This window comes from Nanorana parkeri, unplaced genomic scaffold (genome assembly GCF_000935625.1).
Source record: "Nanorana parkeri isolate BGI_ZX_2015 unplaced genomic scaffold, ASM93562v1 scaffold1768, whole genome shotgun sequence".
NCBI classification, from domain to species: domain Eukaryota; kingdom Metazoa; phylum Chordata; class Amphibia; order Anura; family Dicroglossidae; genus Nanorana; species Nanorana parkeri.
In genome coordinates this window covers 131,976-154,234 of record NW_017308036.1, presented here as the reverse complement: position 1 = coordinate 154,234, position 22,259 = coordinate 131,976, and the positions used below count along the sequence as shown (strand labels likewise).

Sequence of the window (22,259 nt, the reverse complement as noted above, 5' to 3'; positions counted from 1 at the left end):
CCAAATGTGTCACTCTCTCACTGCTCAAAATCCCTATGCAGAGGAATGACACTGTACTTCCTGCTGCATATATGCCACCAATTGAGTCCTTCAGAGATACAACCAAAACTGCATATGACTAAAAATGCCACCAACCACACAACCAAAACTGCATATGACTAAAAATGCCACCAACCACACATCCAAAACTGCATATGACTAAAAATGCCACCAACCACACAACCAAAACTGGATATGGCTAAAGATGCCACCAACCACACAACCAAAACTGGATATGGCTAAAGATGCCACCAACCACACAACCAAAACGGCAAATGACTAAAAATGCCACCAACCACACAACCAAAACTGGATATTGCTAAAGATGCCACCAACCACACAACCAAAACTGCATATGACTAAAGATGCCACCAACTGCACAAGAGTGTATGCTCAGTTTTGTGTGGTGTCGCCAAATGAGAGCAAAGAATAATGGCAAGGAAAATTGTACATGTATCTATAAGGCATATCCATTTCTCTAGAGTTAATTTTTGAGGTATTCTGTGCCGGCTTACAGCTTGTTTTTTAAAACCATTTGTAAGCATTATCCCCAGAATGTTCTTCTGTTGTGGGAAAAAGCCTCCTTCCAAGAGCTTTCCTATATACAGTGTTTGGAAAACGCAGTATGTAGTGCAATAGTAGAACTCCCAGTCGGTGCTGGGAACAGGTATATGATACTGCATAGAGCCTGCCACCCCTTCTATCTGCAGTAGTGAAGCATTTACAGTACACTTGCTGCAGTGTGAACAACACCATTGTCCATAATGTATACTACTGTGAGAGAGCTCTTTGGCACATGGAAAGGAAAAATTATGTTATAAGTGACATACTTAATTGTTATTTCCATTTTCCAAATTTTCAGGTAAGAGCATAGGTGCATTAATTGGTGACAGCTTCAGTACTGTAATTGTGCCACCTGTGACTTTATAAAAGGACCAGAAATTATGAATTGCTGGCAGTTTTGGCAAGTGGGTTAGGAATTAGGTCTTGTGCATATACGGTAATTGTTTGTTTCTTTTTTGTTATTTACATGTGTTGGTAAAGCAGTTTTAAGGGTTTGGTATGCAGTGTTTGAATTCTGTATTGGATATTTGAGAGAAGTGTACAGTGTATTTGCTTTACAATATATTTTGGTAAAGGCAGCAAGTGCAACATCTGCACAGGATGCATCAGGATGGTGTGACTTAAAGGAGAACTATGGGGTTAAGGCTTTTCCCCATAGTTCTCCTTAGGGTAACGGGAGGACACAAACTAGCGTCCTCCCGTCACCTTAGGCTCACAGTCTCATTGTCACAGGTCGGCTAGAACTATGGGGTGAGTGAAAAGCACTCACCCCATAGTTCTCCTTTAAAGTCATCTCAAATAATGTCATCTGACTTGCATTCAAGTCCATTTGAATAAAATTCAGAAGCATCTCAAATGCTTGTAGTACATGCCTTGCTTTTGAGTCTGTCGTCTGTACTAACCCTTATAAAGATATGTACTCATGCCTATTTATTTTTTAGTGCAAAACAAATTCAAGAGGAACTGAACTCCTAGTCATCTCTCCTTTGCCTTCCTGTTACTGACTTACCATGTCCTGCACTGTGTCTCTGTGTGGAGGTGGCCATCTTGGTAGAGGCAGGGCTTTGCTTCCTCACGTCAGAAAAAGGAGAACAGTGAGCATCATAGTAGTGACATCACCAAATTCACACTCCAAATCTCTTACCACTAGCAGTCAGAGGCAGCAGAGCCTTAGCTTCACACTGCAGATATACAGATATGAGGCTGTAGGCACCTGGAAGTACACTGCTATGTATACTGAGTGCTCCTGTCCATTCATAAACTGTGGATATAGTATGAGTTACTATATCCACAATCATGTAGAGCACTTCCTGTTCATTTATAAATGGGGACACAGTAAACATACTAAGCCCACAGTTATTTACAAACAGCTGATCGCTCTCCATCCTGACTTGCTGTCACAGGTGGCTGAGCCTGTGGTGGTGTGGTGCGGAAGGAGAGCTCAGCATCATGACAGCTGACTCCTTCCCACCTCCGCTCGGCATCCTGACTCTTCGCCTGTCACAGGAGCTGAGCGCGGCATGCAGGAGGAGAGCACGGCCTACAGGGACAGGTGCCTCATCCCCGCTCGGCACCCTGAGCTGTCTGCTCCCCGCTCTTCCTCCTGAAACCTTCTCTCCTCCCCGCTGGATGCCGTTTTCTGTACTCTCGGATCCCCGCTGCCTCCACCAACACAGGCAGGGGAGAGCAGCAGGGATCAGATTGGACACAGACCGGTGTCCAATCTGGACCATAGGACACAGCTCACAGCAGCTGCCACTCTGGAACGCACCGCAATTGGTATGAACAAGCCCTTACACACTGGGAATTCCTTTTTTTTTTTTTGAGTTTATATTATTTCAGATGGGTGGCCCAATCAGGTCTGCCTGTCAGTTTTTCCGGCGGATTCGATCGGAAGCCCCATGTTAGTCTATAGGCAGCCGGATCTAAACTGACCTTTACCCCTGAGTACCCGATTACCCCCAATTCCATTATGGATGACCTGAGTGTGAGGGATTGGGGGTAATCTGATGTAAAAGGACACATGTCTACTTACATCCGACTTCCCATAGATCTAACATGGGTCTGGTCAGTTCAACTTGCGATGGAAGAGAAAACTGTAGGGAATGGTGGCATCCATTCCATACTTCTCTGATCAGCAGGGTATCCATGCACAGATCCCCTGCTGATCAGAACTGACAGGCACCACTGTAAAAGGGAACTTACTGCAAGCACTACCTGAATTTTCTGTGAGTGCTCAAATCTAGTATACAACTATTAAAAAATCTGCCAACACAGTACAGACAGGGTTAATTGGAGTTAGCATAACCTCCCACAGCCACCTCTTACATAGGCGAGGAAGCTAGGTAGGATATTTAAGGAATTAAATAGCACTTCAAAGTGCAAGCAGTCATTTTGAAATATTTTTTATGCTATGTGAATGGGAATATGTAATGAATATAAAGTAGGTGTTGTCTCAGATTGGCTGCAAACGTGGAAATACACTTTAAGTATATGCTGCCACTGCTTTATTGTTATATCGGGAGGGTGGTTGTGTTGTTGGATCAGTTTACACATGAAGGCCTTCGGGTTTGTCATTTCACCACAGGATAGAACAAGTATATAAACCAACATATAGAAAGCTAGGATTATTTACCAGCAGCCAGCCTTCCATTTGCTGGGGAATTGCAAGTCAATGGGGTTAATTTGTTGAAGCAGTAGAGGATGTTCACTTTGCAGAGTCAATGCCTATGATTTGTGTTTGCACTTGATTGCCTGATTGTAATGTACACAGCTCTATCTTTCTCTAAGCGAAGTGAACATTCCCTTTGCAAAGTGAACATTATTTTTTAAATCAACCTTGCAGTCTGTCGTGGCTTGATGGCAATTGTAGTTCCTCGGCTGCTGGCTTCTTGTTCCTTTTGCTCATTATAAAACAAATCTAATTTCTAAAGCAAAATGACTCGAATGGTTGTATTTATCTCAACCTAGCCTTTTCTCTGTGATCTTTTAAGACTAGCAGAATTTGACCTGTACCCTTATAATACTCTAGCAGAATCAGCATATTCGGTCCTATAGTTGTGTTACTTTGATCCTTGTCACAAACTGCATCTGCAAAATGAGATGCACCCACATATAAAGCACAGGTAAATAAGAAAGTCAATGTCCTTTATTGGATGTTGAAAAATAGCTTACACTACCATCATGTACCCGCATGCCTGCTTGCCTTTGTTATAAGCAGAATCAGAACGTGTATTTTCTCAGGTACAATAGCATTCCTCAGTCATTTCAGCAGCCTCTTTCATTGACCCATTATGTGCAGGTAATTTTCTTAAATACATATACTATCTTTTAATAGAAGTCAGAGTCTGTAAACTTTGCTCATCTTCTCCTTACAGCCAGATCAGACACAAAGCTGACTCAGAAGATATTTGCTCAGGATAAAGTAGCCCAGACTGCCCATGAGCAGCTTAGCTATCTGATACACGAAGATCTGTTAATATACTGAAATAAAGCCGAGGTGGCCATCTGTCAGGACGTGGTGTTGTTCAGCACCTCATTTTGGCATGTAGAAAAGGCCTTTCATCGAGCTTTGATATGTTTAAGTGTGAAAGGGACCTGCTATGAAAAAGAAGCCCCTGACTTCAAGCACAAGTAACTTTTTTCCTGCCAGCAAGCATTGATTTAGTGCACAAGACAAACATAGATGTACTTTCCTTTAGATATGTAAACAGTTTTCAGATTACTCCAAGGGCCAGGTTACATGCGTCATGGCTGTTCCCCTTCCTAGGTGGCCAGTGACATATGCAATATGTTGTGGCAAACAAAGGGTTTTAATAGGTTTTGTGTTCAGGGTGGTGAGTGGGGAGGTCAGCAAACACTCTCAGGTTCATCATTCTCCTTATGGCTGTGAATAGACATGTAAATTCCCAGTACTGTGCACTTCTGGATTCGATGTCAGTGCAGTGCCTGCGGGGAAGGAGATCTCCAACTGCAGCAAATAGGTGACATCAGGGGTCTGTTTATACCCCTGATATCTCCATAAAGTGACCTGAAATCTCAGTCTATGTACAGACACAAAGGTTTTTCAAAACCCCCTTGTAATAAGAATTACATGGAAAAGTAAAAAAAATAACAAGTAAGTAAACCATAATAAAATAGTAACACAACACATGTTATAACCTTAAGAATGAAATCCAGGGCCTTTTAGTATTCCGTATACTGCTAAATAGATGAAATGTAAAGGTTTTAAGAGCCAGCCTTTTATTAATAATTTTGCATATCTTTGATTTTTATTGCTTTACATTTTCATATGTTTTTTTTTTTAACTCTGTATAGTTTTAGATTTTGTAGGAATGATTTGGATTATTGTGTGTTTATTAAAAATATAATTACAATAAACATTCATGCAGCTATCTGCAATTCTACAAAATATGGTTTAGGGGAATCTTTTGCAAACTTTAGTGTCTTTAATGTGAACAGCAGCCAAATTGGTCTGGTTATCTTATGCGCCAAAGGCTAAAAACCGCTTCCAGCAACAGAAGGGTTAATAGAGGCAAAATGGCATGTGGGGTTACTGAGCATCAGTGAACTATAAAATATGTACAACAACAACTGGGCAGACACCTACTTTATTAGGAAACCTTGAATAGGTATGTAGTTGGTTAGCAGCAGTTTTTAGTGATGAAACACATAAATGTATATACTTTTATTAAAGAGAAACTGTCACCTTACCCATGTAGGGCAACGTTATAGTGTCCCCCCGAAAAGCCCTCCAACCTGATGTACCAGTGCTCCCTTGCCACTCTTCCTTCCTTCATAGCCGGCTACAATACCCGACACTTTTACTACCCATATGACCTCCTCTGCTGTGACAATTCTTAAGTCTACAAGCCAATGGCTAGGTCCAAGCACTGTTACATATCCAGAGGTGTGACATCACCACTCTGGCAGAGGAGAAGGAAGGAGCAGTGAGGGAGCGCTGGTAGGGTGTGTATAGGGGGGGTCAGGGGATCCCCTTTGCCTAGACCCTGTCATCTGCATGTGTAAGGTGATAGAGTCTCTTTAATAAAAAGAGATTTTATACAAGCTCAAAATATGATAAATCCTAATTTGATATTTCTGTGATTTTTTTTATTTTCTCTGCTTTTGTGTATCATAGTATAATTTAATGCGTTGGAGGTGTTTACTATTTGACACAAGCTTACAATTGGATAAAGGGATTTCTTAATGCAGAACAGGAAAGAAAGGGAAACAAAGAATACATTGGTGCTGAGTAAATGGTCTATACCTGTTCAAGATATAGAAAATGTTCATTTAGCTTTGTGAATAAAATGAAGCCTTATTACATTTGAATACCCAGTCATGTGCAGGGAAATTTTGGCTTGCAAATGACTAGATAATTAAAGTGAATAGCCTTTTCTCCAATACAGATGAAGTGTTAACGATGGTATCTTGTTTATAATAGGACTTGAGCTAACTGACAAGTTCTTTACAAAATACAACAAAGCACATTTGTCTCACGCAGCTCTGTCATATGCATATACTTTGCTTCAGCTTGATTGAAACCTTAGCTTAGTGAATAAGGTGAAGCTCTGCTGACTTCCAACACCCAATCATGTGCAAGCAAAAATACTGCTTTTTTATTTTATTTTTATTGCTCATGATTTGGTATTCTTTGTGAAATGAATTTTCGCCACATTTACTAAGCTAAGGGAAAATTTCCTTGGAAAGTGCAAATTCAATTGTAAAGTGAACAGCATATTTGCCTTTAGTAAATAAAACCCTTTATTTCAAGTTAAAATACCCTTTATTGCTTGCAAATGTGTTTGACGCTGTACATTTCTTTCAATGTGCTCTAAAGGAAATATCAAAATATACAAATGGGGCTCTCTCATGTCATGTGTAATTTACATAACCTAATGTATTTATTTTAAAGAAGATATAAAGAAAATAAAAGTACCAAATCTAACAGTAAAATATTTTTTAGGGACGTTGCTCAAGGGAGAACTGCAAATATCTTCACCCGCCAACGCATCTAAAAACCCAGCTAGAAATAAATGGCAGGAACAATCTTATTCAGCAGAAAACAGCTGCTGCCATGCTTGCCCAGCAGATGCAGTTCATGTTCCCGGGTACACAGCTGCAGCAAATGGTGAGTATGCGTACATGCTGAGTATGTGCACATGTAAACATCTGCCTGGATTTACTTTCTGTGCCGGGTGTAGCTATAATTCCCTCATTTACCGGTGCCGTAAATTAGTGGTAAACAACATTCGCTTGGAAAGAATAACAAAAGAAATTGAGAGGCTACAGGATTGCCTTGTGTCTTTCTGTCATTGCTTACACACGTGTGAACCGGCATCACTGTGCACACGTGTGTTTGTGTTACTTTGAGTTTGCTTACTCTAGTAGGTAATAGTTGCTGTATAGTATGATCAGTTTGTTTTTGACAATGTAGAGAAATGCTGTTAACTTATATCCCCAGATACACATTTATCAAATTTGCTGGCAAAACATTTTTTTTTATTGAAACATTGATACCTTTGTATTATAATGCAACTTTTATAATATTTCTAATGGCTCAACTTTAGCTTTCTACTATAACAACTATACATTACGTTATATAATTGGAAGTCGTTCAAACATGACAGTGGAAGTAGATCTTGGACGTTTTTGACATTACAGAGAAGCAATAATGGAATGAACAATATCCAGGGGATTTTAGCAAAAGAAAGCTTGATCCCATCTTCTCTTCATAATCTTAGAATCAGTACAAGGAAGATGTTGTACATCAAAATCTGTTTATTTATAGCCAGACATCATCCTAGTTTTAGCTCCACAACTAGTAGTTTGTCCTGATAATAGAGTTTGTTATTATGGTGAATGATGGACTTTGTCACCATAGTACATTACAGCAAAGAATTGCTGTCCCTGAAAAAACTTTGATCGTAATTTAAATTATATATAATACACCCTGCCTGCTAAGTTGCTTAATAAATTTAATTTGGGTTAACAGTGTTTTCTAATATAATTTTTATAATTGTAAATTACATAATTTTTATACAGTTTACACATAATCTGACACCTGTCAAATTTCTCACCATTGCAGTAATCCTGGCCCACTGTAACAATCATCCCTACTCACGCCGGTCAAATAACTCACTCATTTTAGACAGTCTTATCTTTGAAACTGTGTAGAGCTTTTTAAAGGTGGAAGTGGTTTTACCTGAGAATACACCCAAATATATGTGCTGGTCTGTGACTATGGGGTCTATTCAGGAAGCTGCCGAAGGATCTAGCCGTAGCTTCGGCCCCAGGACCCCTTCGGTTCAGTAGAACCGAAGGGGTGCTGTACGGGCTACTCACAATAGCCCGTACAGCTCCCGAATGTGGCCGAGCGGCTCAGTCGAGCCGAACGCATATGCTTCGGCTCGACTGAGCCTGGGTGAAATTCAAAGCTGGCGGAACGGCCGGCCATTGGACAGCCTGCTACTGACAGCCGGGCGGAGCCAGCCGTCATCTCACGGCTGGCTCCGGCCACTTGCAGAGACAGATCAGCGTCCCTGGCTACCAGGTAACCAAGGACGCCGTTCTGTCATTACACTGCGAAGCCTCAGTGTAAGCTGTGATATCACGGCGGCTCAGTCGGGTTCTCAGTGTGTAATGACAGACTCTGCTGAGCTCTCATGGTACCGACAGTTCAGCGTCCCTGGTTACCTGGTAACCAGAGGACGCTGATCTGTCAGTATCATGAGGAACTTTTAACCTCCCTGGCAGTATGATTATTCAGGTGGTTTTAGACCAGGTAGAAAACAGCAATAGTAAATTAGAATTTCCCAACGAATCGCTATCGCTCAATTCTGCAATTTATTCTAATTTACTATCGCTGTTTTATACCTGGTCTAAAACCACTTTTGACCTAAAGGGACGCTTTTTGGATGCCATGGATGTTCACAAGTTTCCAGGCAGAAAGAACAGTAAAAGTGCAGGCAGGGCACTGGACAGAGCTCTAGGGACAAAATTGAAGTGAAATAGTTTGATACATAAGTGTAATCATAGCAGATTACATTGTATTCTGTGTAAATGTAAGTCTGGCTCTGGGTTACCGCTCCTGGTACTGAAAGTTAACCCAGAGCCAGACTCGGGAATACCACCAGGGAGGTTAAACTAGATAACGGGGGGAGGGTAAAATAAAAACCAAAAAATTTAATATTACACACCCAATCGTGACAGATAACACAGAAGGAAAACATACAGGATCAGATAGTGGGCTCACTCCAGTCAACATAGTCAAAGTAGTTAATCAAGCCAACATAGAAAGCCTAACAAATAAAATAGAAGACCTTGAAGTTATGTTACTCATTTATAAACCTCCAAATATAGGGGAAGAGGAGGAGGCCCACCTACAATCCCAAATGGGAAACAGGGAAATGTTGTGGTAATGGGCGACTTCAATTACCCAAGCATCAATTGGGCTAATGGAACTTCCCATTCGGCAAAGGAGGCCAGTTTTCTTAATATGTTACGAGATAATTTAATGGATCAAATGGTTGATGACTAGAAAAATGCAATCCTTGATCTGATCATCAGAAATAATACGGAGTTAAATATTTGTAATCGTGTAGACATTGGGTAATAGTGATCACAAGGTGATTGCTTTTAATATTGGGTGGAGTAAAGGGAAGGCTAGTCGAACGAGAAGCCTAAACTTCAGGAAGGCCAACTTTGATAAACTACTAAATATAGTGGGTGAAATCAAATGGGAAAACTTATTTCATAAACTAAACTTTGACCAAAAGTGGGACTATTTCAAGAACGAATAAAAAAATGCCGTATACCGTTGGGTAACAAATGTAAAAGATCCAAAACGAAGCCAATATGGCTAAATAAAACGGTAAAACAACACATTAAGGAAAAGAAAGTAGCGTTTACTAAGTATAAAAGGGAGGGGACAGTATTGGCATTCCAAAACTGCAAAGAATGTAATAAAAGATGTAAACTGGTTGTCCAGGCAGCTAAAATTGAATGTGAGAAATATATCGCAACGGTTAGTAAAAAGAACCCCACATTTTTTTATCAATACATAAACAGTAAAAAGGGGAGAAAGGAACAGATAGGCCAAATAAAGGACAAAAATTAGAGGTTAATAACAAACGACAGGGAGAGGGCCGTGGCGCTAAATACTTTTTTCTCGTCGGTATTCACTAGGGAAAAAGACGGGTTTAATGTAAATGATAAAAACACAAAATTTAACAAGAAATACACCTGAGTGGTTGACTGAAACCGGGATACAACATAGGCTTAAACTACTTAATGCAAATAAAGTATTAGGACCTGATAATCTACATCCCAATGTACTCAAGGAACTGAACAAGGAGATAACGAGACCCTTGTTCCTCATTTTTAAAGAATCCGTAATGGCTGGTAGAGTACCAAGCGACTGGTGAAAGGCAAATGTGGTACCAATATTCAAAAAAGGGTCAAAATGCCAACCGGGGAACTATAGACCAGTTAGTCTGACATGCATAGTATGTAAACTGTTAGAGGGAATTATTAAAGACTACTTAGTGGAATTCGTCCGGGATCATGGCATAATAAGTGATAACCAGCATGGATTTCGGAAGGATCGTTCTTGCCAGACCAAGCTGCTAACCTTTTACGAAGAGGTGAGTAGAGATCAGGATGGAGGGAGGGCAGTGGATGTAGTGTATCTGGACGTTTCCAAAGCATTCGATAAGGTGCCACATAAACGCTTGTTATACAAGCTAAGGGCTATGGGCATAGATGAATTAGTGTGCACGTGGATAGAAAACTGGCTAAAGGAATGCGTACAAAGAGTATCGATAAACGGCACCTTTTCAGACTGGGCTGAAGTCATGAGTGGCGTGCTCCAGAGTTCTGTGCTGGGCCCCATGTTTTGTAACCTGTTTATTAATGATATCGGGGAGGGAGTGAGTAGTCATGTCTCAGTGTTTGCTGATGATACAAAAATTGGGAGGGTAATAGACACCGATTTAGATATTATAACATTACAGGAGGACCTGGATAAACTAGGGGAGTGGGCAACTGTATGGCAGATGAAGTTCAACGTCGATAAATGCAATGTAATGCACTTTGGAGTTAAAAACAGGCAAAAGGCAACTATACAGTTATGGGTGTGCCACTAGGTAAATCGGAAACGGAGAAGGATTTGGGGGTCATTATAGACCGCAGATTGAATAACCGCTCGCAGTGCCAGACTGCTGTAAACAAAGCAAGCAGAGTCCTGTCTTGCATTAAGACAGGAATGTATTGCAAGGACACGTCTGTAATTTTGCCACTTTACAGATCACTGGTTCGGCCACATCTGGTGTATGCGGTCCAGTTTTGGTCACCAATACTAAGAAAAGATGTCCTTGAGCTTGAAAAAGTCCAGCGGAGGGCAACCAAAATCATGAAGGGGTTGGAGGACCTGAACTATGAAACAAGGTTGTCCAAATTAAATATGTTCACTTTGGAAGTTAGGCCGACCCGAAGCTAGCCGCAGCAAGTCGATGTACGGCTGATTTTAGTCGGTGTACGGCTGAAATCAGCCGTACAAGCCTGAAGTGAATAGCCCAACAGCGTTCGGCTCACTTCATTTCGGGTCGGTTATTCACTGGGCTGCCTACGGCAGCTTAGTGAATAGACCCCCAAATGTTCTGAGACCTAATTGCTAAAACTGCTCTAACCATGTATACCCAACTTTACTTTCCTTTGCTGATATTTTGTTCCTGTGTTTAAGTTAGTGAATATCTGTATAAAAACTATAAAGAACTAGAAAACTCCTGAACCTGCTTACTACAAATACAACAGGTCTGAAGTACATTTTCCTAATTTTTTGACAAAGCTTTTAGATTCATATAATTTATATATTTACCGATTTCACAACTCTTTCTTGCAGTCTCTAGAAAAGTGTAAATTGGTTATTTAACCAAATGTATGATTTAATATCAGACTGCTAAATGTTCTACATTAACTGATTTAAGAGATTACTCAATATGTTGTTCTTCAGTTGCACTTACTAATGTATTTTATTTCAGCACACATTTCCTATAGGTCCTATAGGAACAAATACCGCAATTAGCTTTGCTCCATATCTTACTCAAGTAACACCAGGTGTTGGCTTGGTTCCAACTGAAATGCTGCCCTCTACACCTGTTATGGTTCCAGGAAGTCCACCTGTATCAGTCGCTGGTTCTACTGCTACTCAGAAACTTCTCAGGACAGATAAATTGGAGGTACAGTGTCCAATGTATCCTTAGCGAATTGTTTGGCAAGAGTCAGCAGATCAGAAAAAGCCGTAACAAGATTATGCATTAAAATATATTGGAAAAGGTCTGACAATGTCAAGAAAAGGTCATTACTTAAGCAGCTCAACTGTGTGTTAGAATGGTGCGTTGACAGTTAACTAAGTTAAAGAATAAAATGACTTGTCTGTAGACATATTTATGTGCCCTAGTGTCCTATTGACATTGCTACACTTGCTCTACATTCCACTAAGGAGGAAAATAGTTGCACACACCACATTGCATGCATCATCTGAGCAATATGGAGGAAGATGTCTTTCTATTCTCCGCAGCACCTGAACCCACCTTTGTTTTTGTGCTGTACTCGTTTACTTATTATCTTCCTTTCCTCTGCACATTGCAGTAAGGGAAGGAGGGGCCAGATGATGCTGAGATTTTCCATGTTCCAAGTTGAAAAATCTCTGTGTTAAAAAGGAGCTTTCATTGGTCAGAGTTATTTGTTATTACAATTTACGATAGCTCTAAATGACCTAATCCTCACCTCAGTGTTGGGTATCAATTCAAGGGCAAGAAATGATGGTTTGTATTCACCCTTACCCAAATTGGTTTACTTAGGTAGGACTAAAGAATATTTACTTTGCTAAGTTAGTGTTCACTTAGTTTAGTGAAGAAGGTAAAGCTATGTTCACTTTCTATGCCCATCCTTGTGCAGGGGCAATTTGAAAACTAACTAGGATTTTTGCTTGCACATGATTATGTAATTACAGCTAAAGCAGCTTTACTCTTTTTACTAAGCTAAGCGACCATTCATTTTGATAAGGTTTAATTCTCAATTTATGTAGTAAATTATCCCCTAAGGAGTAAAGAATGTTCACTTTCGCTTTGTCAATAAAATGAGTTTGTGGCATTCCCTGTTATGTGCAGTGGAAACAAAAAACAAAAAAATATGATTTTTCCTTCCATAATTCCACAAGATCTGTTTCCCTTTTCACCAAGTCAGTCAGGATATTAACTACAGCTGAGCAAAAGCAGGGTAAAAGTCTGCTTGGAACCATGGGCCTTTGTCAGCCATAAATAGGAACAGAGACACAAGTCCCATGCTCTTGTGCAGTAATTTACTTTGTTAGTGAACAATAGAAGACATTCATGAAGCAAGAAGAAGTCAAGTTAGCCTTAACAATAAAGTGACTGTACACATTTTTAAATCTTAACAATAGAGACTGTACATGTTTGTTGTGTTGTGGGGTCATTTTTAACCTTTCAATGTACTTCTTTTAAAGTTAAATATAATTGTATTTTAAGAATGCCACATTTTTATTATATGTGTCCGTCTTTATTGTTTATTTTAAGGCCTCATTGGGTGTTATTTAAAAAGCAACTATTTGTATGGCTTTGTAAAATTGTGTGAATGGCATTTTGAAACAGCAGCACCCTCTCACTCCTTGTTATTAGCCATCCATTGGGTGTTGTTGTCCAGAAGTATAGTCCTTGATACAATGGCAAAAATCAACTGTTTAGTAACAGTTGTAGTTGTCGTATTGGGCCAAAATCCTGTGCTCTAAGATTCACACAGTATATGCTTCAGACATGGCATATACAGCAAGTAAGTGTTGGTTTCTCCACTTTTTTAGAAATTATTCAACTTAAAGGATAACTGTACATTTAAAACATGATTAATATATCGAGAGATAACAATCTTTTAGCAACTTTGAAAATCTAAACTCATACCTCTGCCTTTTCTTTCCCAGTTCTTTCAGAGTCGTCTTCACAGGTCCAGTCTAGTGCAAGCATTGCTATGTTAATGTTTAACTTGTCTGTATCCACACTTTGCCTGCAGACAAGGAGTAAGAACAAGAAATCCATATGCTCTACATACCTATTTAGTTCGCTGTCTTCCATGCCAGGAGATTATTATTTCTATGCTTTGGTGCAGTCATTGGAGATTCCACACTGCTAAAAGCTGGCAGCCCATTTATGAGTTTAGTTACAGTGAATAGAACACATGGCTACAGCTCAGGACTGAGGATGTGTAAGTGATTGTGGATCCATCTAGCTGTACATTCTGCTATTACCTTTTTCTTAGTCTTTGTCTGCAGACCAATTAATCCAAGCAGTATAATGTTTATGATTGCAAGCAGAATAATGTTTACACTGCCCTGGTCCTTGGAAGGCAGCTTTGGTATGCCTGCATATGTAAAAAGAGCGAACATGTTTTAAAAGTAGAATCATCCTTTAAATGTGTGTTTAAAAACTTTCTTTAAGTTGCTAAGCAATTTCACCCTCCTACTGATCATTCTTTGTGGTACCTCTTTGAGATTTATTTTCTGGTTTATGCCTCCAGTGCCACTTGCAATTGAAACCTGGCATGACACTTACGGTGCAAACTTGCTACATATAGGGGCATATTTAAAAAGCTGTCTGAAATGTTTGCTTTTCATTTTGCCACACTTTGTCCTATATTGATGTTAGATTAAAGTAAAACATAGAGGTGAAAAATACAGTATAAAATGCCATTTTGGGAAAGGTTTGTTCTTTGTTGGAAACAATGGCTTACTGCAGGTTCAGGGTGGTATAAGCTATATCAATTTAAACCTTTGAAAGAAGAACTGGAGAGATTCTCCCAAGTGTCTTTATAAACAAGTTAAACTCTCAGAATCAATATTTACCAAAATGTGCAAAAAAAGTCAGCATTGTAATTGCAACCTTTTGATTTTTTTTAATAAACACTATAAGAGGTTAGAAAAAAAACATTCATGTAAAAACCTGTTTAGAGGGAAATTTAATGAGACATTAGCTTTGTTGTGCATTAGTACAATATATACAGTATAAAACCTGTTTCTAGGCAGACTTTCAGTGATGTGTCCTTGTGTGTCTTGCGTAGGTATGCAGGGAGTTTCAGAGAGGAAACTGTGCACGGGGAGAGACTGATTGCCGCTTTGCTCACCCAGCAGACAGCACGATGATTGATACAAATGATAACACTGTAACCGTTTGTATGGATTACATTAAGGGTCGCTGCATGAGGGAGAAATGCAAATATTTTCACCCTCCTGCACATTTGCAGGCCAAAATCAAAGCTGCACAACATCAAGCCAACCAGGCTGCAGTAGCAGCACAAGCAGCTGCTGCAGCTGCAACAGTGATGGTAAGTGCCAGTACCTACCCACATTCAGTAGCACTGTTTTCAAAGTACAAACACTTTTTATATTGCTTTTCTGTAACTGTAAGGCTCTTTATTTTATATGGTAAGACATTGTTCTGAGGTGAGGAAAATATTGTTTTATCCAGCTTCTTGCTATGCATACAGGTTGCTCAACAGAACAGCAAAGGTGACCAAGGCTGCAGCTCTTACAAAGCACCTAAAATTCCTAATAATTATTGCCTATCTGCATTCAAATCATTTCGAATAAAGCTATTAGAATGTTTTAATATTTTGCTTTTGACACAGGGGAGTAAAGCCTGTGCCATCAAAATGCAAAGAGAACTATTCTGGCAAAAGGATCACTGACCTCACCATCTTAACCCCACTTCTGTTTAAACTACAAAACATTGTAACCATTTATGGGAGCTGTACATTTCCATTCTATGTGAAATTCACCAGGGACACTGATGGGAAGATTCCCTATTCCCACTATTATGACTGGCTCATACATAATACCTGTGGAGAATCCACTAGGGGCCACAGAGGACAGAAATTCTGTTTGTACTAACCCTCCAGTACTCTGGTGCCCAACTTGCAGCACTTTGGTACTTATGTAGCTCTCTGACATTTGTGTAGGGTTTGTAATGACAGTGATATCTAGCAGTCCTAAGTAACATATTACCAGTCTCCTGCAGCATGTCTCCCGTCTCAAACCACTCCTGGTGCACATCCATTATAGCCCATAAGTTGACTATCTCTGCTGTAGTAGAATGAGAATATATATTCAGAAATTGTAGTAGCTCTTTTGAAAGGTCAATCCTTGCCTGTGTGCAAGGAGTAGAAGAAGATGTCCTCGCAGAAGGGAATTAAACCCTGTCTTTCTCCATTCAAAACAGAAGTATACATTTGACTGGAATTGCTCTTTAAGCCACTTCAAGCACTGAAAGTATACATCACATCGTATTGTAGCTGTAGTCTTCCTTATCAAGCCCATTAATAGGCTTGTTGTGAGTTTTCTTTTTTCAGTATTCACTGCTTTTAGAGACAATCTAAAATATAGTTATATCCATTTTTGACTGTGCCTTGTAATTGTTCTGAACTTAGAACCTTTTTTTAAGAAGTACATCAAAAGACAATTTCCCATTTTACATACTTGTATCGGTAGTAGTAACCTGCACCTTGTTATTTTAGTACGAGATTAGTTGAGAGAAAGGCTTCTATCTTCAGCATGTACACGTCATCCCACTACACCTAACATTTTATCCATCTGTTAATATACAAAAGAATAATTGTCCATGTTAGGAGTGTGAAATAGTGTGTAAAGATACATTATATAAGTGTGACTTGTCATGTCACATAACATGCGAATAATAGTGGCATTCTAATCCAACAAATACTACTAACATAATGAGCACAAAATTGTCACTCTCATTCCACATTCAGATTGAAGAAGCTGAATACAATCTATTGTAATAACAGTCATTGCAAAGATTAGCTATTGTGTTCCTTATTGAAGAAAAAAAAAAGTTGCAAGTGCATTAGAACCTGTGTTGCTGTGTATTTACAACCCATTCAAAATTAAAGTGACACTAAACTCAGAAGTTAAATCTCTGCTGTAGATCCTCAAGCCATCTCAGAATTCATGCTGACACTGTCCTTCCTTCTGGGTGTTAGATACTTTTGTTCCCCATGGTCCCTGTGTGTGTGTGTGTGTTGTAAAGTAGCCACCACTCCAAGCTCGCTCCTGTGATTTAAGGCCTTAACGCAATGCGCAATAATGAATTTTTAGATTCCAACATTGTGATTCTGGCCTTAAAGAAAAGGTTAGGCTACACATAGCCTGATAAAAAAGAGCATATTTCCAGAGGTTTTTAAAAGGTAAAGATTTTCTATAGAGAACATTTTCACAAGACATACTGTGTATATGTGTGTGTGTGTGTGTATATATATATATATATAGATAGTATATCCTGCATCTTCCGGGATGAATGGCACTGGGTGTCATGCAAACAAGAAGAATTAAGACATCTAGGTGCAGAAAGCTATTAATGGGACAGCATCAGAGAGGAGGTGAATATCGGAGCCAGAGCTCATTTGTTCTGAAAAAACCCTGACTTTCAGAAAGTCACCTTTCGCATAGGAACATTTGAGGTTTCAGCAGCATTCTGACAACAACAAAGGTATTCTAACATGTGATGCCTGCTATTCGGCAGTAATAATTGTTCACATTGTTTACTCTAACCACAGGTGGGTTTTTTTAGGTATATTCACCTAAAATACTCTGAAATATTCAAAGTAAATCTGATTGACATTTTAAACACTTACAACTAAGGGCCCACACCATCTCCATTGGAGCTGTGCTGGCTGTTGTTACCAGCACAGCCCCAATGCAAGCATAGGCAATTTGTCATGGATGGTGTGCATTCACGTTGCAGTAGGAATGCGGTGGTGTGCACTGAAAAAAAGTAAGGCATGCCTTACTTTTTTTTCAACGCAGTGGGATGCGACACGGTACAACTGTCTCGCACCCCACTGTGCCTGTAGAACTGAATGAAATATCACTGGTGACAATTCAATAAAGTTCTAACCAAAAAAAGTATACAGTGCGATGCGCTGCACTTCGGCACTTTGATGGGCACCGCTGTGCGATTTGCCCTTAAAAGAGAACTATGGGGTAACCTTTTTATCCCATGGTTCTCTTTAGGGTCAAAGGAGGACATATACTAACGCCTTACCGTGACCCAAAGCTCAGTATATAGCGAGCTATTGCCGGCTACATACTGAGAGCGCCGCTGCCGGGACGGATCCCGACAATACTGTCGAGATCCAGCTGGCTGATTGACAGCGTGCTCTGCATATCTAGAGGCAGAGCCAGCTGTGCCTGCCCCTCCCCCTGTTCCTCCAATCAGTGCTGGAGGATCGGAGAGGGGAGGGGGGGAATCTCTGCAGGGAGATGATCGGGAAGTGAGTTACGGTATGTGTTCGCTCACTTCCCTATCAATAGAGCTAACGTGTGACAAGTTCAATGTCACACATCGGCTCTAACTATGAGGATGAGTTTAAATCACTCACCTCATAGTTCTCCTCCAATGCCAAACCTCCACTGTGCACGTCCCTTATTTTGTTACAGGGGCAAGACTAGGCTAAACCCTTCCCACCTCTCAATGGAAGAGGAATGACATTTGGACAGGGCTTAGTCCTGAAGTCGGGAGTGACAGGCCCCTGTCACAAAGTAGAACTAATTCAGAATGCAGGATAATAAAAGAAAATGTCATATATTTTTTTCATACCTGTGCTTAGCCAGGATTTTACCTTTAAATGTTTGAAATGGCAGACATATTTGCTTTAAATCTAACTTTTGGCCAGTTTTTGGACATTTAAGTATTTACATATTCTTAACAGGCACTAAATAAGCACATCCTCACTGAAGTCTGTATCTGCAGGCACTGTGGAGTAAACATAATCACTGAGAATGTACCATAGTTAGCATTCACTTTCACTTTATACAGTAAACTCCTTGTTATCCGGCATCCACGGGGATTGGTTAATTCTGATTCTGGATAAATGTAGTTTCTGGTTGCTTGAGAGTTACTATTAAAAACTGGTCTAATTAATTCTATACCACATACTATACCATATCATAATATCTGTATTGACTTCATATTAATATTGAAATACAGTAATCAAAAGCAAATTAAGACAAATAGACACTTCGACTGAAATAGTAGCTTCGACTGATCCTTCAGCTCACTTCGGCCGCCTCTGCCCTTCGGTTCAGTCGAACTGTAGGGCTGCTGTACCAGCTATTCACTATAGCCCATACAGCAGCCGAAGGCAGCTGATCGGCTCAGCAGAGCCGAAGGCTCGACTGAGCCAAAGTGACAGCCGAAGCAGGGAGAAGGGCCAGCCGTTCTCCATGTGAATGACAGCTGGGCGGAGCCAGCTGTGATCTCACGGCTTGCTCCGCCCAGTTGTAATGACAGAGGTCATGGCCGACTCCACCCAGTTGTTATTCATTGGCCGGGACCTGCTAGAAAACTCTGGCAGGTGCCAGCCAATAGGAAAGCTGTCACCGCTAGCTCCGCCCAATTGTTTTTCTTTTTTTTCTTTAACCACTTCAAGATTAGGATTGAGGCTGAAGACCTTTCTTTTTCTCTGGGTAATAGGGAACATTTGAGAATAAAGAAAATATATTTAACTTATTTGTAATTGATGTGGTTGAGTAGGAAAAAGGAAACACAAATAATTTAAAAAAGGTGTGGGAATGTATAACACAAAATAGTACTTTTCCAAAAACACACTGATATCCCGCCCACATGGGTCCTGTGTAGACACATTGGAAAAAGTTGGTGATACATTTATAAGTTGTTTTTAAATTAAAAAGGGAACCTACATGAGGCTAATTTTCACTGGTCAGTGGTTGAGAAATCCTGTCAAAAGTTTGGATGGCTTTAGAGTATTATAGACCTCAACAGACCATTCTTTTGTTGGGTAAAAACAAAAGTATATACATGCGGTCCCCGGTTACATACAAGTTAGGGACTTTAGGTTTGTACTTAAGTTGAATTTGTACGTAAGTCGGAACAGGTACATTTTTTAACTGTAACTCCAGCCAAAAAAAAACATTTTTTAGTTTTGGGTAGCATAGGGAAGGGTCACGGTTCTTTTGCTGTCTGTTACTGTTGTTCAGAAGATGATAATATAATTTTAAAAAAATTATTTAAAATGACACAGCAAAAAAAGTTTTTTTTTATTTTATTTTATAAACTTTATTTTTTATTATTTGTTTGCATTTTACATTTTTATTTATTTAACTTTTTCTTTACTTTTTTTTTAAAAAAATGTCTTTTTAATTTAATTTTTTTTATATTGTTAAACTTTTTTTTTTTGTATTTTAATGCTGGGAGCCATAGCTAGCCTGCTATTGGATATTTCAAATTGCAATAGCCAATAGCAGGCTGGCTATTGCATCTGCCCACTGCCTGCTGTCAATCAGCAGAGGAGGGGCCTGAAGCAGAAAGTTCTCTATCAGGTCCCCCATGCTGATTGACAGCAGACAGTGGGCGGGTGCAATAGCCAGCTTGCTATTGGCTATTGCATTTTACAATATCCAAGAGCAGGCTGGGTATGGCTCCCAGCTTGCAATGAAGAGTAGGCAGGGGGGCGGGGCAGAGGAGCCACGGCCGGACCAGGAGACCGGAGGATCGTCCGGACCGGGGAATCCGACGGAACGGCTGAAGAGGAAGCCGGCACATCAGCGGAGGTACGTGGGGCATCGGCAGTATGCAGCGGTCTGTGTCCCCGCTGCCTCCGCCAACACAGGCGTGGAGAGAATCGGGGATTTGAAAGGACACAGGCCGCTGCAGCCACAGTTCTCCTAAATGTACCGGCGGTTCGGATTGTCCGTAAGTCGGACGTCCGTAACCCGGGGACTGCCTGTAGAGCCTATAGCCCTTTGTTTTTCATCAAAGGTGTCTATTACTTGTGAAAGCCCAATCACCATATTCCATAACCAGTCCATGAAATGACAATCCAGGTGTATTCAAAAAGATCAACCAACGATCTGATGCTAACAGGCAGACTCCCACCATCAGTGGCTTTGGTATTGGTGTGTGTTTTCTATTGGTCCTCCCTAATATAAACGATTGCAGCAGCACTGAATACTCCCCCACCCCCAAAATGTATTTTTATTTAATTTATTTCAGGTATTTATATAGCGCCGATAATTTACGCAGCACTTTACATAGTTGCACATTCACATCAGTCCCTACCCTCAAGGAGCTTACAATCTAAAATTAAATATATCGAAATAACCTTGCTAGGTAGATACAGAGCCAACCCTACACGTTTTAAAAAGCTCTCTGCATCACTCTAAGGCTTCATTCACACCTATGCGACAGCGTTTCAGTGAAGATTACACACATTTTTACTCATGTGTGTATATTAAGTCGTGCTTTTTTGTGAACAGATTGTGATATATTATTGTAAATGGAAACCGCGCTAAAAACGTGCATAAAATAATTGTGTTGCACGTTTCCAAGCATTTCCTATTGAGTCTACAGGGACAAATCGCACTAATCTGCCAAAACAAAAAGCTCAGGTACTTTTTCCAGCAGCAGGCGTTTTACATGCCAGTTAGCGCGTATGTGTGAACAGGGGCCATAGGAATATATGGTATTTCTTGTGCTGTGCGTTTCAGCTTGCACAAATACGCATGGAAAAAATGCCATGGTGTGAATGGGGCCTGAAGATTTGCTACTCTGAAAGTGGTGGGAAAAACTCATCAATTACTTAAAACATTCTCTAACTACCAAATTGATTCTAAATTGTGTGTTGAGCCGCAGCCACTCGTTTTTTCTTACCTGCCTGTTCTGTTGATACAACTGTGATGCTTTGTTTTAGATCTATAGGTCACACATAAAAATGAGACTTATGAATTGCACCCATATTATTCTAGTAAATATTATTCTCATTTTTAGCATGCATGTAGTTCAGGTTGCATTTTATATATCTACTTATGTTTTACATCCAAAAAACGTTCTTGTGGGCAATTCATGTTCAAAACTGTTATTTAAAATACATAAAGGAAATATTTCACTATTATATTCAAATAAGGTAATGTTACTTTTTTTTATTAAGCATTTATAGGGCATAAAGGCTTTATTTGCATTTGACAGAATCCGCTAAACTTTTTTCTTTTGTTATGTTCATCAAAGCATGAATAAATGCTTAACACTTAGCTGCTTCAAGTATACATGCATTATAGTTCCCTGAACATTAAATAATGTATTGTTTAAAGGAATAACATCAAATCTCCTCATTTGACATTGGTGGTACATTAACTAATGATACATGAACCAAATTATTTTCAAAGCTTTCTATTAAATAGCGTAAAGGTTACATGTTTATTTATACACCCCTTTACAATTTCATTTTAATGATACAGCATTGACAGTGGCTTTGCCATTGGAAACTGCTGCTCTGATTACATTATATTCATGATTATACTGTGTTACTTTTCACAGGCTCAGTCTGTTGTGCTTGTAAAATAAATAATTTTAAAAGTGTAGGAGAAGGTATTTGTAGAGGCTGATAATATAGCTTTATGGTGATGTCACTTTTCATGCTAGTGCTTTTCTTACTTAAAAAGCACTTGGTCAGTAGTTATCATTTGCTTCTGTTCTCTTACTGAACAGGGAACATTCCTTATTTGTCTTTGTCACCCCATGAGCATGATAAACTCTACCTGTATGTATATATATATA

General features: G+C 39.7%; 1 protein-coding gene across 12 annotated transcripts in view; it reads left to right on the top strand.

Annotated features, from left to right (window-relative positions):
• The window catches only part of MBNL2 (muscleblind like splicing regulator 2), a 73,997-nt gene that overhangs the window by 25,282 nt on the left and 26,456 nt on the right, over positions 1 to 22,259 (top strand). For all 12 annotated transcript variants that reach the window (XM_018571501.1, XM_018571500.1, XM_018571498.1 and 9 more), the window contains exons 2-4: positions 6,572 to 6,736; positions 11,646 to 11,843; positions 14,734 to 14,997. In XM_018571501.1, the coding sequence (XP_018427003.1) occupies positions 6,572 to 6,736; positions 11,646 to 11,843; positions 14,734 to 14,997 (627 nt within the window). The remainder of the gene's footprint in view (positions 1 to 6,571; positions 6,737 to 11,645; positions 11,844 to 14,733; positions 14,998 to 22,259) is intronic.